General features: G+C 33.5%; 3 protein-coding genes across 3 annotated transcripts in view; 1 reads left to right on the top strand and 2 right to left on the bottom strand.

Annotated features, from left to right (window-relative positions):
- The window catches only part of LOC106110522 (myb-related protein B), a 41,055-nt gene extending 37,192 nt beyond the window's left edge, over positions 1-3,863 (bottom strand). The window contains exons 1-2 of the mRNA XM_013292378.1: positions 3,563-3,863; positions 2,460-2,573 (exon numbers count right to left, since the gene is read on the bottom strand). Coding sequence (XP_013147832.1) covers positions 2,460-2,573; positions 3,563-3,618 — 170 coding nt within the window. The 5' untranslated portion in view covers positions 3,619-3,863. The remainder of the gene's footprint in view (positions 1-2,459; positions 2,574-3,562) is intronic.
- A 776-nt stretch (positions 3,864-4,639) lies between these two features.
- On the top strand, positions 4,640-7,950 carry LOC106110541 (checkpoint protein HUS1). The gene is made up of 6 exons (XM_013292398.1): positions 4,640-4,776; positions 4,852-5,058; positions 5,290-5,390; positions 5,976-6,086; positions 6,959-7,136; positions 7,709-7,950. The coding sequence occupies exons 1-6, from the start codon at positions 4,725-4,727 to the stop codon at positions 7,936-7,938; spliced, it is 879 nt and encodes a 292-aa protein (XP_013147852.1). The 5' UTR covers positions 4,640-4,724; the 3' UTR covers positions 7,939-7,950.
- Positions 7,951-9,394: 1,444 nt separating this feature from the next.
- Positions 9,395-17,922, bottom strand: part of LOC106110581 (nuclear pore glycoprotein p62) — a 10,642-nt gene continuing 2,114 nt past the window's right edge. Inside the window, exons 5-14 of the mRNA XM_013292462.1 lie at positions 17,838-17,913; positions 17,497-17,569; positions 16,563-16,669; positions 15,761-15,908; positions 14,434-14,862; positions 13,176-13,257; positions 12,440-12,608; positions 11,546-11,712; positions 10,848-10,959; positions 9,395-10,025 (exon numbers count right to left, since the gene is read on the bottom strand). Coding sequence (XP_013147916.1) covers positions 9,867-10,025; positions 10,848-10,959; positions 11,546-11,712; positions 12,440-12,608; positions 13,176-13,257; positions 14,434-14,862; positions 15,761-15,908; positions 16,563-16,669; positions 17,497-17,569; positions 17,838-17,913 — 1,522 coding nt within the window. The 3' untranslated portion in view covers positions 9,395-9,866. The remainder of the gene's footprint in view (positions 10,026-10,847; positions 10,960-11,545; positions 11,713-12,439; positions 12,609-13,175; positions 13,258-14,433; positions 14,863-15,760; positions 15,909-16,562; positions 16,670-17,496; positions 17,570-17,837; positions 17,914-17,922) is intronic.

The raw sequence follows: 17,922 nt of genomic DNA, 5'->3' as shown, positions 1-17,922 counted from the left end.
TACTATTTATTGGTTACCATGTAAGTATGTCATATTAACACTGGAAAATAATATAAAGAATGGTATAATTCTTATCAACTAACTGGTTTTCCTGTTATAGTAATTTATTCATATGTTAAATAACCTATTTTATTAAGATGAAATTTAATGTAAAAGTCTTTATGTCTTACTGTCGCATAAGTACTCAGTAAATAATATTTCGGGTGTAACGTGGACTTTAATCGATGAAACACGTATTAAAAGATATTGCTATCTCAGTTTATTCAAGGTGAATGAAAGGAAGAACAATATGAGAGTTTTCGACAGTGAAACTCTACTTTAATGGTCTAACCTGACATTTGACATCTAAACAAGTCAACCGCGTGTTTACATTCTTCCTAATCTCAGTTATATTGATTATTTTAAACTTTTTGCAAAGGTTCAACGAGCTAGTTCGCCATTCGCAACCCTGTGGCCTCTTATTTTGTAGCCCTTTGGAAATATGTTTATCGTTCACATGGGCGCCGCCACGGGGCAGAGAAGGTAGGCCTCCTCCCCCCTCCACTCTTATATTGGCTCCAAAAATATAAAATACGATAACTACGTATTTTGATGTCTACCTCCCTAGACCTAGGATTATTGGCTGATGACGCGCTTAGTCTATACTGGAAAACTAACAAGTTTTTGAATTACTTTTGAGAATCTATGGGAATAGTATCTTATTATTTAGAAGGTAGACTATAGATATATGTTTTACAATATTTCCATTGTCTAAGGGAGTTTCCTTGTCCTCTTACTTTGTTATATTTATGGTATTCCGAACTTCAGAACATAATATAAATAGTACAAAGACTTAACTATTAGTTTATAAAAGTTTAGTGTAGGCATTTCTATAATTATATATTGTGGGTACTTTACTACCAATGAAGTGGTTTTACTAGATATTTACTTATTAATTAAAGTAATCAACAAAGTAAAACATACTTCCGTCTTTTGCTGGCTTTCGATGTATTTTCAACAGGGAAATTGAAGGATTCGCCAAAAATCCGATATTGTAAGTCGTCCTCTTCATTACTTTGAAATTGCATTTCTTACACACTTTATTAAGATCAGTTGTTACTAAAACCACCTTTATCATTTGACCTTCGAATCATCGTCACATTACTAAACAATAACACTATCAATTTGTGAAAATACTCTAAATTAATGATTACCGGCAGATTGTAAAAATTAAACGCGACAAACCGAATCACAACGGCTATGGCGCGCGACGCCGACTGACTGACGAAAACGCGGGGCGCGACAAGCAGCGCGGGAACCGGCGTGTTTATGCCTCTGTCCCTTTCACGCTTTTAACCATGAATTACACCGCCTTTTAATTTTCTAATTAACTCATTTTATGTTCTATTAATACTATAAAAGTATAGGAATTTACTTTCAAAAACTATAAATGCATTTTACAACGAGTGAAATTTTTATTAGTTTATCTTATTTTCAACATTATAATTACATCTTGTTGATGTGTGTTTCTAGCGGTGAGACAACTTTTTAAACAATCAAGTAATTCTTGTAATGACATCAGAGAGCAGGCGAGGCGGCGTACACCGGAAAGACAACTTCCAGGTCCCAGATAAGGATATGTCACATTTTTTAGGTTCACAATAATTCCTGTTTTATTTATAACTAGCTGATCCCGTGCGGCTTCATCCGCATGAAATAATGATTTTTTTTTATTGTTTACATCTGTCAAATTAGCAATAGCAAATGTCAACATGACAAACCTTAGCAATCTTGCTTTCTTGCTGTTGGCAGCAGCTTATGGTATCTTTCCCACATTAGGTTTTTATCCACAATATTTATCCCCTAAGTTTAATGTCGTGAAAATAAATAGCCTAAAGCGTGACGTAAGTGTAGGGCTTTTTATTAAAAAAGTAATATTCAAAAATGTGCTGTAATTGCCAACATCTTAGGCAACAAAGAAGTGTGTGTTTACGCTTTATTTTAATGGTATAGATATATAGAATATAGATAGATATAGATATAAGTATAGATTAATATCTATCACAGAGGAAGATTAACTCTTTTATACCTGCACTGCAGACTACAGTCTTACTCTTATAATAAACCAGCTTCGTCCGCGCGAATACTTATCGAGTAAAGATTTAATGCCCAATACTAGTATTGTTACAGGCGTGAATTTGTCGATTCTTACCTACCGACCTCTACGACCCGCAAATATGATAACGTCTCAATGAAAACAGGATACGTCTCATGTTTCATACAGTGCAACAATAAAACGTTATGCGCGGTACACACTTGTCTAGTACAGTTGGTTAGTAGCGCTCAATAACTGGACTGGCAACCAACTGGCCAAGTGTGAACCGCGCATAATACAAAGCCCATACAGATATACCGTTATCTCATTCTCTCTTAAAGAGAAAGCAATATTTTGGTCTTTAGTGATAGTTAGAAATACTCACTCTTCTTTAACGATGACATAATCCTCTTCTGCTTCTGAAGAAAGCTTTGCTTGCAGAGCTTTCAGCCGCTCCTTTTGAAACTGAATATATGATTTTGTTTTATCTTCTTCCACACTGGAAGAAACGACAATATTTAATCTGTGGTATTAACATTTTTTGGGAGTGCAATTATGCCGTATTGTGACGTCATTGAAATAGAATAAAAATAAGTACGGTCAGTAAAGATGAAAAATACGTATTATCAATTTAAAACTGGTCTTTTTATCAATCTCTTAAAATGATAAATAAAATAAACTTTTTAATTCATTAGATTAGACTAGTAGTAAGTAATGGCATTTAAAAAAATATTGAGGAACGTTTCTGACTGTTTACGTCTCTACATTTACTCTGGTTACTAGAGCTAAAGACTATCAGTGTCTGCCTTCCCTCCCTCGCTTCAGCCTGTCACATGAATAACAAAAATAAATTGTTATAAGATATCATAACAGTAAAATTTGTTGGTGTAATTTAATAGTAAATGACAATTACAATAATGAATGACGTAAACAAATGCAACGTAATAACCTCCAAGACGTTTAGTTACAATACTGTCTACTGTAAACGTCATATGAATATTAAAATCAAATTAAGAAATGAAACGGAATTAAAAGCCGAATGAGAAAAACATTCTTCTTGTTACGAATTAACGGCATGTCATTGCAGCGTTGCATAATCGCAAAAGAGGCTATGACATTGAACGCAATTGGGAAGCAAATAACTTCAATGTTTAGAAATATAAGATAAACGCCAGTCTGTTTACACATGTTTCAGTAAACAATAAAACAACATGTCAAAATATCATTTGAAAAAGGAATCCGTTAAATATTTAAAGATCGAATTCGAAGTAAAAACGTTATGGTTAACGGTGTTCCGTGACCCATTTGACGAAAATATATTTTGACGCGCAGATCCATTATTCGTAGATACAATTTTGTTACAAAGCAGTAAATATAAAGAAAACGCTTCTATTGAAACACACATGAATATGAAAGACACGTTATCCTTTTAGATAACATGCAAAATATTTGTGGTTATAATGACAACAGTATTGATCGGACACATACCTTGACTGATTATTTTTGTCGTTCTCCATAGGATCCCTTTTCATTGGAAATTGCATTTAAAAAGGGAGTATTTAAAATATATCCCACATTCAACATATATACTATCATATATTTGTTTAAATTGCACAATAGTCTTATTGAAATAAATAAAAACTTCAGTAAAATAACCACAATTCGTTAACATTCGTTACAATCAAAAGCAGATTTCTTCTCTTTCACTCATGTTTATGCTAATCATAACAAGTTAGAGAGAGACGCAAAATGAGAACTGTGAATAAAACTTATCAGAATGTCCAGCGCCATCTTTAAAGGAAGTTGAATATTTTCAATCATAGGCACAATGTTACCACTGTCATCAGTCATTCCAATAAGAAATTCATATTATATTTATGTAAACATGTATTTGTAATACTTAGGTATTTATTGATAAGTCAGCTTTCAAGGCAGAAAAGCCATGTCTTCGATTTAACTGACTAATTGAATATAACAACTTACGAAACACGGTCAAATTATTTTCTTACTTAATACTGCTAAATACCATAGACCATTTTATTTCCCTTAACATTATTTTACTTTATTTTTGTGTGGTTACAATAGCTTCCCATATATTTAATAAACAATTAGCCTACTGAAGGATGCTTACTTCATCATTATGTAGCAAGTAATTATTTTATATCTGAGTACCTTGGTAAGTGTAGTCTAGAAGTCTAGAATGTTGTATTTCAAATAAATGCAATCCTAAAATCAACATTATTAGATTCAAGAAATGGAAAGTAGAGTATTTACTGTGCACGCATTTCTTAACATCTTCGTAAGAAATTGACTGGTGTAAAAAAATGTCGTCACAAAAACGTTGTTATTTTAATAGTTTGGCGTTAACATTTCCGGACCCTTGAATCGTCAGCCCTTTATGTAAAAATACCTATTTATCTACTGTTTCATTATTATTTATAAGCAACGTGATTTTAATAAAAAAAGGTACGTGATATTTTAATTTCTAAATAAATTATTAAACAAATATTCATGTTGCAAAGCTTTTAAACTTTTAATCTGTATCTGTGGACAGTGTAATGTCATGTCATTTTAATTTTTGTTTACCCGCGAAAACAAACTTTGTTAAAGGAAAAGAAAGCAAATTTTCGCAATTTTAAAAGTTAAAACAATGAAGTTTAGAGCAGTTATGGTCGATTCAGCGCCGATGAGAGAATTTTCAAGTAATCATTTGTTTGATTCAATGCTTTTACAAAACTTGTTTCTTAGTTTAGTGAAATTATTTTATTTGGTTTTAGATATTGTGACTACAATTTCGAAGTTATCAAAAGAGTGTGTGTTACGATTATCAAGTGAGAAGATTTATTTTATTGTGAATGATGATTCAAGTGGTCCTGCACCTCCTGTACTGTGGTGTGAAATACCACAGATGATGTTTTTCTCTGAATATCAATTAACAGGAGTAGATGATGAACACAATGATATATACTTAGGATTTAGTTCAGGTATGAAAGTCTTTTAGTAGTTGTAGACAATCTCTATTCTTATATTTAATGTTCCAGTCTTTAATAAGGAATAGAAAACAGGGTGGATTTATAAGATGAACCTTTGTGTTAATTAAAGTTAATCGTAGCAGCAAACATTGTACTTGTTTTTGATATCTATTTTAGCCAAATAAAAGCTGTATTTCTATGATATTGATTCCTAAAAACTAATATTTTTTTCATATTTTCAAGTGAATTTATCAAGACCTCTAGTGACACTCAAATCGGCTAAATCGTTGAAGATGAAATTAACAAAGAAACAATGTCCATGTCTAACATTAGAAATTGAATCGGTAATTATTTCCCATTATCTTTTTAATTATTTATAACCCATCTTCATCTTCCTCCTTATCCTATTCTTATGGGATTGGCATATCAGGTTTTTGTCCTCCACATAACTCTATCAGCCGTCATCTCAGTCATCACTCCCTTCATCATGTCACTTTCCATGCAATCCATCTATCTCTTTCTAGGTCTACCTCTACTGGTGTACCCTTCCACACTCATAACTATACTTCTTGTTACATGCAATTCAACCCAAATAACATGCCCATATGCTCGTCATCATCATCTCCCCTGCCTTATCCTATGCCCGTAGGGTCGGCGCACCGGGTATTCGTCCTCCAAAGCATACTATCATCCGTCATCTCAGTCATCACTCCCTTTTTGATCATGTCACCTTTCACACAATCCATCCATCTCTTTCTAGGTCTATCTCTACCGATGTACCCCTCCACATTCATAACATGCCCATATGCTAATCTATATTTTTTTAAAACCAAAAGTAATCTACATTTACTTTTGTTTCTTTAAAATGCTTTTTTATAGTTTTGACCTCTTGCATTTTAAGTACTCACTTATTTTTAAAATATTTTCAGCCATCATCAACATCACAACAAACAAGACAAGTGATTCATGACATACCAGCTGTTGTTATACCAAGGAAATGTTGGTCGGATTTCCATGAACCTCAAGTACCGAAACCTGATGTAAGTAGAATCCATATTTGTACTTAATACTTTAAGTTATTTTAACAATGGTAGAGCCCACTTTAATATCTGCGCACAAATGGATCGCCTGGTATAATACCCTGGCCACAGTGAAGACAGGTGTGAAGTGAAAGCAATTCCGCGTATTGTCTGATGAGTGTGGTGCTGAAGGCCCAGTTTTGGTCCCTTTTCCTTTCTACCTTTTACTTAAGAGCAAAGGATGGAAAGGAAAAGTGGATTTTACTGCGGAGAAGCATAGGAAGGAGAAATATCCTCTTTTTTTGTGTCTACAAAATTCTCTTTATAATTTAAGTAAAGATTGATTTGAGTTTGAACAAACAAATTAAATAACACAGAATTTGTTTAAATTTCTTTTAACAGTGTTAGTGCCCGCTTTAACATGTTAGCACTGCAGGGCCGGCACGCCCCCAGTAATACCACGACCACACAAGACAGGCGTCAAATGGAACCACTGCCGTGTTTCGTCTGATGAGTGTGGTGCCGGAGGCCTAATTTAAGTCCCTTTCTCTTTACCACCCTTTTCTTATGAGAGGATGGGAAGGGGAAGTGAATTTGACGATCGAGGAGATGCACAGAAAGAGGAAATATCCTCTTTATGTGCGTTTCCTCCTCCGTCGGATAAGGGTAGGCGACGCATTTGCTTTTGCAGATGTCTATGGGCAGCGGTCGCTTCGGTATTTTGGCTGATTCAGGTGGCCGCTTGCTCGTTTGCCATCTTATGTTATAAAAAAAATAATATCGAAAAAATTCATGACCAATCTAATTCAATCCATCTCTACTAAATTGTCAAACTAATCATCCATTTTTAGATAAACTGTACTGTACATGTGAATATCTCAATGTTTTTTCAGATTTCAATAGAGTTGCCATCATTAAAACAGCTAAGAACAACAATAGATAGGATGAGGACAATGTGTTCAGATGTATTGATCCGAGCCTCTGCGGAGGGCAGACTAACTTTGCAAATAAAAACAGACACTGCTAAAGTCTCTACTAGATTTAAGGCATTAAAAGTCGAAGCTTTCGAAGGTATGTAATTATTCTTTTTTACTTAGTCTGTAAGAAGTCTTTAAATAGTCTGTGTTCTACTACACTATGTTCTACATCTATGCCATTCAGCGAGACCCTTTAAGGCTTTAAGCCATCTTGGAGATATATAGTAACATCCATCCATCCAAACTTTAGCATTTATACCTTTTGCCTGTGACACAGCATAAAAAGAAATAAAATCAGGTAGTCTATGTCTTCTTCCAGACTATTCTCTACACCTAAGTCAAATTTCATTGAGATCTATTCAACAGTTTAGACTATAAACTATAACAAACATCCATCCATTTAAACTTTCACATTTGTAATATTAATTTGATGGTGATAGTATGATTGTTATCCCTTTTTTCAAACCAATTTTTTTTTAAAGTAACTGTATATTGGTAACTGTTTTTAGGTAAGTGAATCCTGTAAATTAAAAAAATAAATGACTTTTTCAAAAAAGAGAGGGATTTTTTCCTATAGTTGGTATCAAAGTTACCAAAAATAAAGAAATTACTGTAATTACTAAGGGTTAATAAGATAGACTACATTAACTAAATTAAACTTTTCAGGTCCCATCGAGCATTCTGACTCTGAATCCGAGACACAAATTAATGAAGATCGTTCTAGAATTTGTGTTTGTAGGGTAGATGCTAAAAAACTATCAATGTTCCTAAACGCAGACCAAATAACACATAATCGTGTCACTTGCAATGTTGTACACAAACGTCTTATAACACTTTGCCTGCAGACGGACGAGAATGTACAATTACAGTGTTTTATAACTGGCATTGTTTATTAAAGTTATTGTTGATTTTTTTGTTTTATTTATATGTTGTTGAAAACTCAAAAATTAGTCAACGTTAAAGTAACCTAACAAAGATGATAAAAATTTTAGCCTCAAGATTCTCAAATCTCCTTTTTCAAATACTCTAATATGTGTTAGTGATGGTTGTTATATTTCTGGTCTGGCTACAGATAGTATAGCTTTGCCAAGAATATAAAAGTATTGCCATGTTTCGGAAAATCAAACATTTCTTTTGGGGACATTTGTACGACTATAGCTATACTATATACATTGAATAAGATTATTCTTAGCTAGGTAAACTTAAGGCAGATTCCATTTTTATCGCAAATAAAACTGAGCTTTGTTCAGTTAAGACAAGGTTTAATTTCACTTGTTTTTTGAACTTAAAAGACTTGCCAAATTAAATCTTATCAAAATAGTAGAAAGTCCAATTTTATCTGCGATAAAGATTTGATAGAATTTTTTTATTTGGAACTAAAACTAGTCACGGAAGGTTTATTTGGGAAAAAATAAAAATTCTTTAAAAAAAATCAACTTTATTATATAGATGTAAGTTCTGAATCAAATTAAACATTAATTTGTTATGTAATACTTGAATACAATATCTATGGGTAACGCTGTCAACAGCCTCATATCTTCATCCCTTTTTTCTTTAAAAAATAGAGACAACAATACATGTACAATTAAGTAATTTCACGGCAATAAAAGATTTGAATCCAATATTTTTTTAAGAAAATTAAAATAAGCTAATATTTGTTAATTTACTAACATTTCTTGAATAAATTAAATCATTAGAGGACATAGTATTTTTATTAAAATTTTAATTGTCGAATTCCGGGATTCGAACCTTCGACCGCATAATTGGCTATATTAGAGTATTGGCGCGTCTCTAAAATAAATTACTAAGTTATTTTCTAATATTCATTGACAAAATATTACAGTAAAATTATATTCCAAATCAAATATTATTGTAAACAAAAAACTACAATCAATCTACAAACATTTTTTAATTACTTTCATTGGAAATAAAAAAATGAGGAGACAGACAAAAGCTTTTACATTTAGAATTTGAATTGAAACATAACATTGATTGGAGGTAAAAATACAACACTAGCTATTGCCCGTGACTTCGTTAGTGTATAAAAACCGATTTAGTAATATATTCTAAGTTAGTGATAACATAGCTTTTTTGGTGAAAGATTTTTTAAAACGGTCCAGTAGTTTTTATTAATTCGTCTATATCCATACGAATATTGTAAAGACGTAATATTTTTTATGTATTGAAATAGCTCAAAAACTACGGGGCCGATTTCAAAAATTCTTACATCTTTAAAAAGCTACGTTATCTGAGTAAATAGGTTGTATTTTTTACCCTACTTTAATTCCACGTGTACGAAGACGCGAGTAAATAGCTGGTTACAGTATTTTCTCTTAAATTACTGTTATTGAAAAAACACACAAGTACTGTTATCTCTGTTACCCCAAACTGAATGAAAGGGATGAATATATTGTAAGGAATCTGGAGTAGAAACTTGGTTAAGATGGACATTTACAATCTGTTTTCAATATACAATGATTACATCACAATTTGTACAATCAGGGCAATTCGCAGTGTTCCACTGTTAAAAATAACTAAGTTGAGTGTAAACGTATATTAAAAAGCAATTCCGTGTAAAACGCATTTTTGGTACAGTAATTTAAGAGCCGCGTAAAGTCTTAATGCGTACAAAAAGTTTAAATAAAGAGGAGGCATAGTTCACACTTCACTTGAGATATTTTTCAAACAATCTTTACTAAGTTCAGGTCGTGGTCAAGCGCTGGTTTTTAAAAAAAAAAACTAAGGGTAAATTTTAATATTTAATTCAATATGCCTCGTCTATATTATTCAAATGTTGTCACCGCGAGTTTCCCTAACATTACATTCAGTTATATGTAAGCTGGAAGGATCTCTCGTTGTCTCTACGCAGCGTGTCGTGTGTCACTTTCAGCTGGTCCAGTTTGGTTGAGATCTGCGCGATGGAGTTATCTATCCACTGCATTGACGACATATGAGCGTTTAAAATACGTCCAATTTGAACTATCTGAAATAGATAACATTTTCAGGTGAATTTAAGCATATATTATTTACATACTAGTGTTCGCCCGCGACTCCGTCATCAAGGAATTTAAAAAAAATAATGAGTAGCTTATGTATTCTCCACATTTAGACCAAATTTCATTGAAATCCGTTCAGCAGTTTATGCTACAAACTCTAACAAACATCCATCCATCTAAACTTTCGCATTAATAAGATTTATTTACATTAGTTAAATTCTCAATTACAAATAACATGGAAGTCCTACGATAATGGATAACAATTACGGTTACCATGGCAACCTTCCTTCCTTAATGTTGACAGCTTGTAGTTTTTGTCCCTTTCTCACATGGTTTTTTCAAATTTATTTACGCCCCAAGTAATACCGTGAAAATATTTAAGTGTAGAGCTTTTTATTAAAGAGATAAAAGTGCTTATATTAAAAGCAACATGTAAATAATGCAATATCTTTTAATATCGGTAATCAATTAAAATATCTGTTTGTCTAAACAGTGTTTATATTTTCTGAGGTGGAATTTTAATCCAAACTCCATTCTTGAATTAACGAATTTACCATTAAATTATAAATAAAAAAATCTAAACCATACTAATATTATAACTGAAAATACAGAAAGATGTTTGTTAGAGTTTGTAGACTAAACTGCTGTACGGATTTTGATGAAATTTGACACAAATACATAGGCTATATTATTATCATTTTTTTTATACAGACGAAGTCACGGGCGAAAGTCAGTGTTACACTTTTAAATAAAGAATCATTGCAAGTTAATAATTATCGGTTTTTAAATAAATAAAGTGAAATACTTACAGGGTCATTAGTGTCCTGGCTCCTGTTGGTCTCATTTAGATGTTCAATAACCTCTTTCAGATCTTCTGACATCTGTCGCAGCTGTGTGTCTAGATTCTCAGCCAGGGTGTACCTGTTATAACAAATAAAAAAATACAGACATATAAAATGGTGACAATGATTTAAAATTAATGAGTTTTTATAGTAAGGACCTATCCCACTACTGGCTGATAGAGGCTCAGATAGCTTAAAAATAACGTCACTGTCAGATTAGGTAATAATTCCGATATGTCCATCACATATTTGACATATTGGGTTGTTATAAGACAATTTACAATTTGGTGGGAGACCCTTAGACTTTTGGAACAGGAGATAATTAGGAGTAATCCTAATTATCCCCTGTTAGTTATATTCGTTAAATAAATAACATAAATATGTCAGTGAGTTTTCGGCAACTGTCTGGTAGGTTTGGTTATCAGTTAATTGTTGCTAACTGTCAGTTTATCAAAATCTCTGTTAGTTATAGTCATCTGTCAGTAATGTTATATCTACCAGTTAAAGTTATCTGTTACTTATCATCATCCGTCAGTTAGTTTTATACTCTGTCAGTAATCGTAATTTGTCAGTTATCGCCATCTGTTAGTTAGTTGTCGTTATCCATTAGTTATCGTCACTGTCAGTCAGTTATCACTATCAGTAGAGTTATCCGGAGTACGGACATGTGGTCCCTCTCGGGGTCCCTGAGGCCGGTGTCTGCGAGGCCGCGCTCGAGCGGCGCCAGCATCTCCTGCAGCTCGCGCTGCTGCGCCACCACGAAGTCCAGCTCGTGCTCCAGGCTCTGCTGCTCGTTCTTCACACTCTGGATGGTGTCGTTCAACTCCACTATCTAAACAAATAATAAATAAAATAAGGACTATTTTCAGATCATATCAAAAGGTTATTGAACATGTTCCTTATATATCTAAAGAAATAATGAACATTTAGTCAGCTCAAACACATTACAATATAATAAATACATTTAAACAAAAAAAAGTAAAAACCAAGACAAATGACAAGAAATAATGCAGAGAAAAAAAATGTAATGCTATAATTTCATATCAAATATCTAAAGATTCATTGCTGGTGTGGAATGTTGTCAAGAAATGGAATTAACAATAGGATAACCATTAAATGCGACTACAAAAAAGTTTAATAGATAGTTCACGAAAAGTTTTTTTTTATTATTATCCCATAACTTGCTAACTTAATGATTACTTAATTAGTTAACTGTAGAGGCAAAAATTGTCCAAATGCAAAGAATAAATTAATTTAGCGGAAAATTGACAACCGAAAATTTCCACAACTGTACATTTACAAAATATCAGTAGGATAAAAATTATCAAACATATAGGAAAGCAAATAAAGATAAAGATAGCTTTTTTTCCCCAGAAATATAAAGAAAGCGAGTATTAATTACTAGCTTTTTTCCAGACTATCCTCTACAACTGTACCAAATTTGACCGTAATCGGTTCAGATGTTTAGGCTACAATCTCTAAAAAACATCCATCCATCTATCCATCTATCTAAACGTTCACATTTATAATATTAGTATGAATAATTTGTATGAACTGACCATATCTCCGTTGGCAATGAGCAGCCTGTCCCAGGCGTTGATCTGCGTGGCCTGGTTGATGAAGATCTTCTCCTGCTCCTCCAGCTCCAGCGTCCACTTGTTGATGTTCTCCTCCAGTTGCGCGAAACTTATCGACGTTACTGGCTGCGGAGGACCTGACGCTGTCGTACTGAAAAACCATCAAATATTTCATTAACTAGCTATTCCTGTGCGACTTCGCTTGTCAAATTATCAATTGTAGATGTCAAAATGACATGATGACAATCTTATTTCCTTAATGTTGGCAGCTTGTAGCTTATGGTCCCTTTCCAACATTAGGGTTTTTATCCAATTTCGATATATACAGTACTTAACAGTGGTAGAGCACGCTTTAACATGTTAGCACTGCAGGGCCGGCTCGCCCCCAGTAAAACCACAACCACACAGAAAACAGGCCTGAAGTGGAAGCAATTCCACGTACAGACTGATGAGTGTGGTGCCGGAGGCCTAATTTTAGTCGCTTTTCCTTTCCACCCTTGTCTTAAGTGGAAAGGATGGACAGGAAAAGTGGATTTGACGGTGGAGGAAACGCATAGGAAGGGGAAATGTCCTTTTTATGTGCGTCTCCTTCTCCGTCAATTAAGGGTAGGCAACGCATCTACAATAGTGGATGTTTATGGGCAGCGGTCGCTTTCCATTTCGGTGGATTCAGGTGGCCGATTGCGAGTTTGACATCTTATATTAAAAAAAAACTTACGTGGTAGCAGTGGTAAGTGCTGTCATTGTAGTGGAAGTAGTTGTCTTGCCCAATGACAGTATACCAGTGCTTGCTGGAGTCGCTACAACAAAATTAAGTCTTCAATATATGGCAACCCTATTTAGCTGTCACTGTTCCCGCCATTTCGTGAAATTAAAATCTTATTACGTCCAATTATCTTATCTTATCTTATTATATCCAATTAAAATCTTTTACGTATTATTTTCTTCCAAATTTTACTTATTTCATAATAAAAACAATAATTTAGCGTAAACTTTTTACAATTTTTATTTTGTCTTTTACTCATTCAAAACATTAGTTTTTTAGCCAAACATTTAAAAACACACTTTTATTTGTAACTAAATAATACTAATATTATTATCATGACTAAATATTAAGGATATCCTTACATTTGCATTTCTGTTTTTTTTTTCTTGTTATATTGCTTTTATAATTTTTTTAATTAATTAAATCCATTTACATTGTTTTGATTTTAAGAAATTGACATATGGTGTCATATAGACAATGTCAATTAAGACATTAAATTTCTTTTTAATAAATTAGGTAAACAAAATAGGTCTAGTAACACTTCATTCCTTAATCTTTATATCATACTAGCTTTCGCCCACGACGCCGTCCGCGTGGGATTAAACAAAAGTGAGTAATCTATGTGTTCTTCCAGACTATCCTCTACATCTAAGCCGAATTTGATAGAAATTCGTTTAGCAGTTTATGCTACAAACTCTAGCAAACATCCATCCATCGAAACATTCTTACTTATAATATTAGTATGATAGTTTCAAATTGGGGTAAGTTAAAAAAAAACTCCACACACTTTGAGCTGTTTTATGGTTAATTAAATTTCAGTCAGTGTTTATTTAAAGTTAAATTAATTAGTTACAAAAAGTATTACATAAGTTAAAAAATAATTAAAAATATTGCCTTTATTACTCATTGATAACATAGCTTTTAATGAAGAATTTTTTAAATCGGCACAGTAGTTTCTGAGTTATTACAATACATACAAAAATACAAATCTTTGCTCTTTATATTAGTATAGACTAGCTATTGCTCGCGACTTCGTCCACGTGAAATTAATTGCAAAAAAATACATTCTATGTTAGTCGGTGATCGCAAGGTTTTTAATAGTGAAACAATTTTTGAAATTGGCCCAGTTTTTGAGTTATTTCAATACATACAAAAATACAAATCTTTCCTCTTTATAATATTAGTATAGATAAAATCAATAAAAACTTACCAGTGGCTGAAGTAGTAGCCGTTGTCTTTGCCAACGACAAGCTAACACTGGTCGGAGCTGTTCCTATGAAGGCCATAGAGCTGGATATTGTCGGTGCAAACCCTAGGCTAGTTGTGGCTACAGTTGTAGCCTGGCTTGTCACATTGAAGCTAAGCGGAGCTTCAGTAGTTACCGGTGTAGCTTGGCTAACAGCTTGTGTGACTTGGCTAGCCTGGCTACTTGGCATCGTGAAGCTAAGACTTGTAGCCTGAGTTGTCGGTGTTGAGAAAGTTAGTGGTTTGCTGGCTTGCGGTTGGCTTGTAGGGAAGGTTGTGGCTGGAGTTTGAGAGAAAGAGAAGCCAGCGCTTGTTGCATTGGCAGTTGTTGGTTGTGGCAAGAAACTCGGTTGTTGGAGACTGAGATTAGATGATGTTGTGACGAAAGATGGCGCTGTAAGTAAATTTTTTTTATTATTATTACAATTTATTTTGATTACTTCTTACTAATACAAAAATCCATGGATTTAACAACTCTTTATAATTTATTAATAACTAGCTTTCGCCGGCGACTCCGTCCGCGTGGAATTAAAAAGCCTATATGTTGTTCCAGACTATCCTCCACATCTATGCCAAATTTCATCAAGATCTGTTGAACCGGTTAAGTTTCAAACTCTAACATCCATCCAAACTTTCGCATTTATAACACTAGTTAGATTTTGAATAATAATTTTTGTTTCTGAACGATGTAATCTTTAATTGGTCATGAAAAATATTTAAACAGAAATAAAAAGTAGACAAACATACGGATTAAAAAAGTATAAAAGATGCTAGATTTTTTTTAAATCTTACTAATCTTATAAATGCGAAAGTTTGGATGGATGGATGGATGTTTGTTAGCGTTTGTAGCCTAAACGGCTGAACGGATCTCCATGAAATTTGGCACAGGTTTAGAACATAGTCTGGAAGAACACATAGGCTACTTTTTATCCCAGGAATAGTTACGGTTCTCGTGGGATTCATTAATTTAGTTTTTTAATGTTTACTCGACCATTCTGCAACGGTTCATCATATCTTAATGAAATTTGGCACAGATATAAGACAAAGTCTGGAGTACACATGGGATAAGCTTATCCCCGAGAAATGTCCGGTTCCCGAGGGATACGTAGCTTTTTGTAATTTATATAGTTTGTATGTTTTCTAATACCACGCGTACGAAGTCGCGGGCAACAGCTCGTAATCTATATTTATTACAATACCACTCAAAATACACAAAAACATATTTTTTTTAAAGAATATCACGCATTTAAGGGTTAAAAAATTAGTTAAAAAATCGGATTTTTTACTCTTACCGGCAGCAGCTGTAGTGGTGACCGCTGCAGCAGACGTGGTGGCAGTGAACCCTGGTTTAGCAAACATCTGTGAGAACGCCGGCGTACTTTGTGCGAAACTCGGCGTTGACGTCAGAGTAAAGTTAGCTTGTGTCGTTTGAGCTGTCGTCTGTAATATTATCAAATTACTAGCTTTCGCCCGCGACTCCGTCCGAATTAAAAAAAAATGAATAGCCTATATGTTCTTCCAGACTATCCTCTTCGTCAAATTGGTCAGTGCCAAATTCCATTGAAATCCGTTCAGCCGTTTAAGCTACAAATTATAACAAACATCCATCCATCCAAACTTTCGCATTTATAATATTAGAGGTTCAAAAACATATAGAGGATGCTTCCAAAAACAAATTAGTGGAAAATGTGTTAACTTTGCTAAGTTGACATATTTTCCACTAATTTGTTTTGATAGGCTTTAATAGTTTTAAAAAATATTTAAATGTTTATATTTTAGTTCAATTACACTGTTTAGCTTTTATAACAAGCTGTCGCGAGCAAACTTCGTATCTCAAATTTGGACCACGCGTTACGCCATTTTGACAATGCGGAATTTTTAAAAAAAAAGTAGCCTATAACATGCCTTTCCATGTCAGCTACCCTCTAGTGAAAGTCCTGTCGAAATAGGCCCAGCCGTTCCGGAGATTACACGGAACAAAACAGACAGACAAAAAAAAAATTGTTATCAGAAACGCAAATACATCTCAAAATCTGTTTTTTTTTTGATATTACAAACAGACAGTCCAATTTTCTTAGATAGATGTATACTCACCGCTGGCTGGGAACTTGGCATTGTGAATGTTGGTGTGAAAGAGAATCCGGAATTAGCTGTTGTTTTAGCAAAAGAAAACCCTGGTCCTGCACTACCACTAAATGGTCCTGGAAAAAATAGAATAATCTTACTTTTGTTTTGTATTTTTTATAAATTACTAGCTTTCGCCCTCGACATCGTCAGGGTGGAACTAAAAAAATGTAAAAGTGAGTAGTCTAAGTGTTTTTCCAGACTATCCTCTACATCTATACCAAAATCATCGAAATCCAATCAGCAGTTTAAGACAAACTCTAACAAACTTTCGCATTTATCATATTAAGCGTTAAAAGCCTAATGGTTTGTGTACGGACTACCGATCTTACGGTCAAGGGTTCGAATCCCGCCATTCGACTATTGTAAACCATATCCTAGCACAAGTCTAAACCTACTAAGGTCTAAACCTTTAAGGTTTTTAGGATACCTTTAACCTTTTAGGATATGGTTTTAGGTTCCAACTATGGAATGGTAGAAGGAAATATTAGTAAATTAACAAAAATCTAATAATTTTTATAAAAAAAATATAAGTATGAAGTATGATGTAAAATATACTATCTGTTGCTCATAGCTTTATCCACGTGAAAAAATAATAAAGCATAGCCTATGTTACTCAGCAATAACTTTTTAATGGTGAAAGAATATTTGCCCCGTAGTTTTTGAGTTATTTCAATATATACAAAAATACAAATCTTTCCTCTTTATAATATTAGTATAGATGTCAGCAATCAGAGTTTTTTTAATAATAATTTTCTTAATAAAAAGCTCCAAATATACATCACTATATTCAAACTGTTTAATTTAGGAGGGTGAATAATTTGAACAAAAATGTCATTTGTGAAATTTAGAATTATGCGGATATAGCCACAGTTACAGCTAGTTTAAAACATAAAAAAATTACCTCCAGCATTAGCAAAGGCCTGGGCAGCTGTTTGTGGTTGTGTTTGGCCAAATGACAAATTCTGTGGTGCATTCTGTAAAAAAAAAGCTCTCTTGAATAATACTATTCTAAGGGTCCAGTACATTTCTTGGAGATTTGTGAACCCGGCAGGTTTAATGGGTCAAAACCCACATAACCTTATTTTCCCGCCAATAGCCAATGTAGCTTTTAGACAGATAAAACTGGGATACCAGTCTAATTGGTTATTTATTTCTTGTTGTAGAAAAGAATTTGGAACAATTTATTAATATTAACACCAAACATAAACAATCATAAAGTTACAATAATTTTAAAATGTATACCTGTGTGGTAGTTGCTTGTCCAAATGCAGAACTGCCGACCGTTTGGTTTGGAGCGGTTTGACCAAACGCAGAACCACCAACCGTT

The sequence above is a fragment of the Papilio polytes genome, unplaced genomic scaffold (genome assembly GCF_000836215.1).
Source record: "Papilio polytes unplaced genomic scaffold, Ppol_1.0 DF824225.1, whole genome shotgun sequence".
Classification (NCBI taxonomy): Eukaryota; Metazoa; Arthropoda; class Insecta; order Lepidoptera; family Papilionidae; genus Papilio; species Papilio polytes.
Note: the sequence above shows the minus strand (reverse complement) of the source record. Positions and strands in the feature narration are given on the sequence as shown.

Coding starts and splice junctions, on each gene's coding strand:
- LOC106110541 (XM_013292398.1), top strand. CDS start 4,725: ATGAAGTTTAGAGCAGTTATGGTCGATTCAGCGCCGATGAGAGAATTT. Junction 5,391..5,975: donor TAACATTAGAAATTGAATCG/GTAATTATTTCC, acceptor AAATATTTTCAG/CCATCATCAACATCACAACA. Junction 6,087..6,958: donor CTCAAGTACCGAAACCTGAT/GTAAGTAGAATC, acceptor ATGTTTTTTCAG/ATTTCAATAGAGTTGCCATC.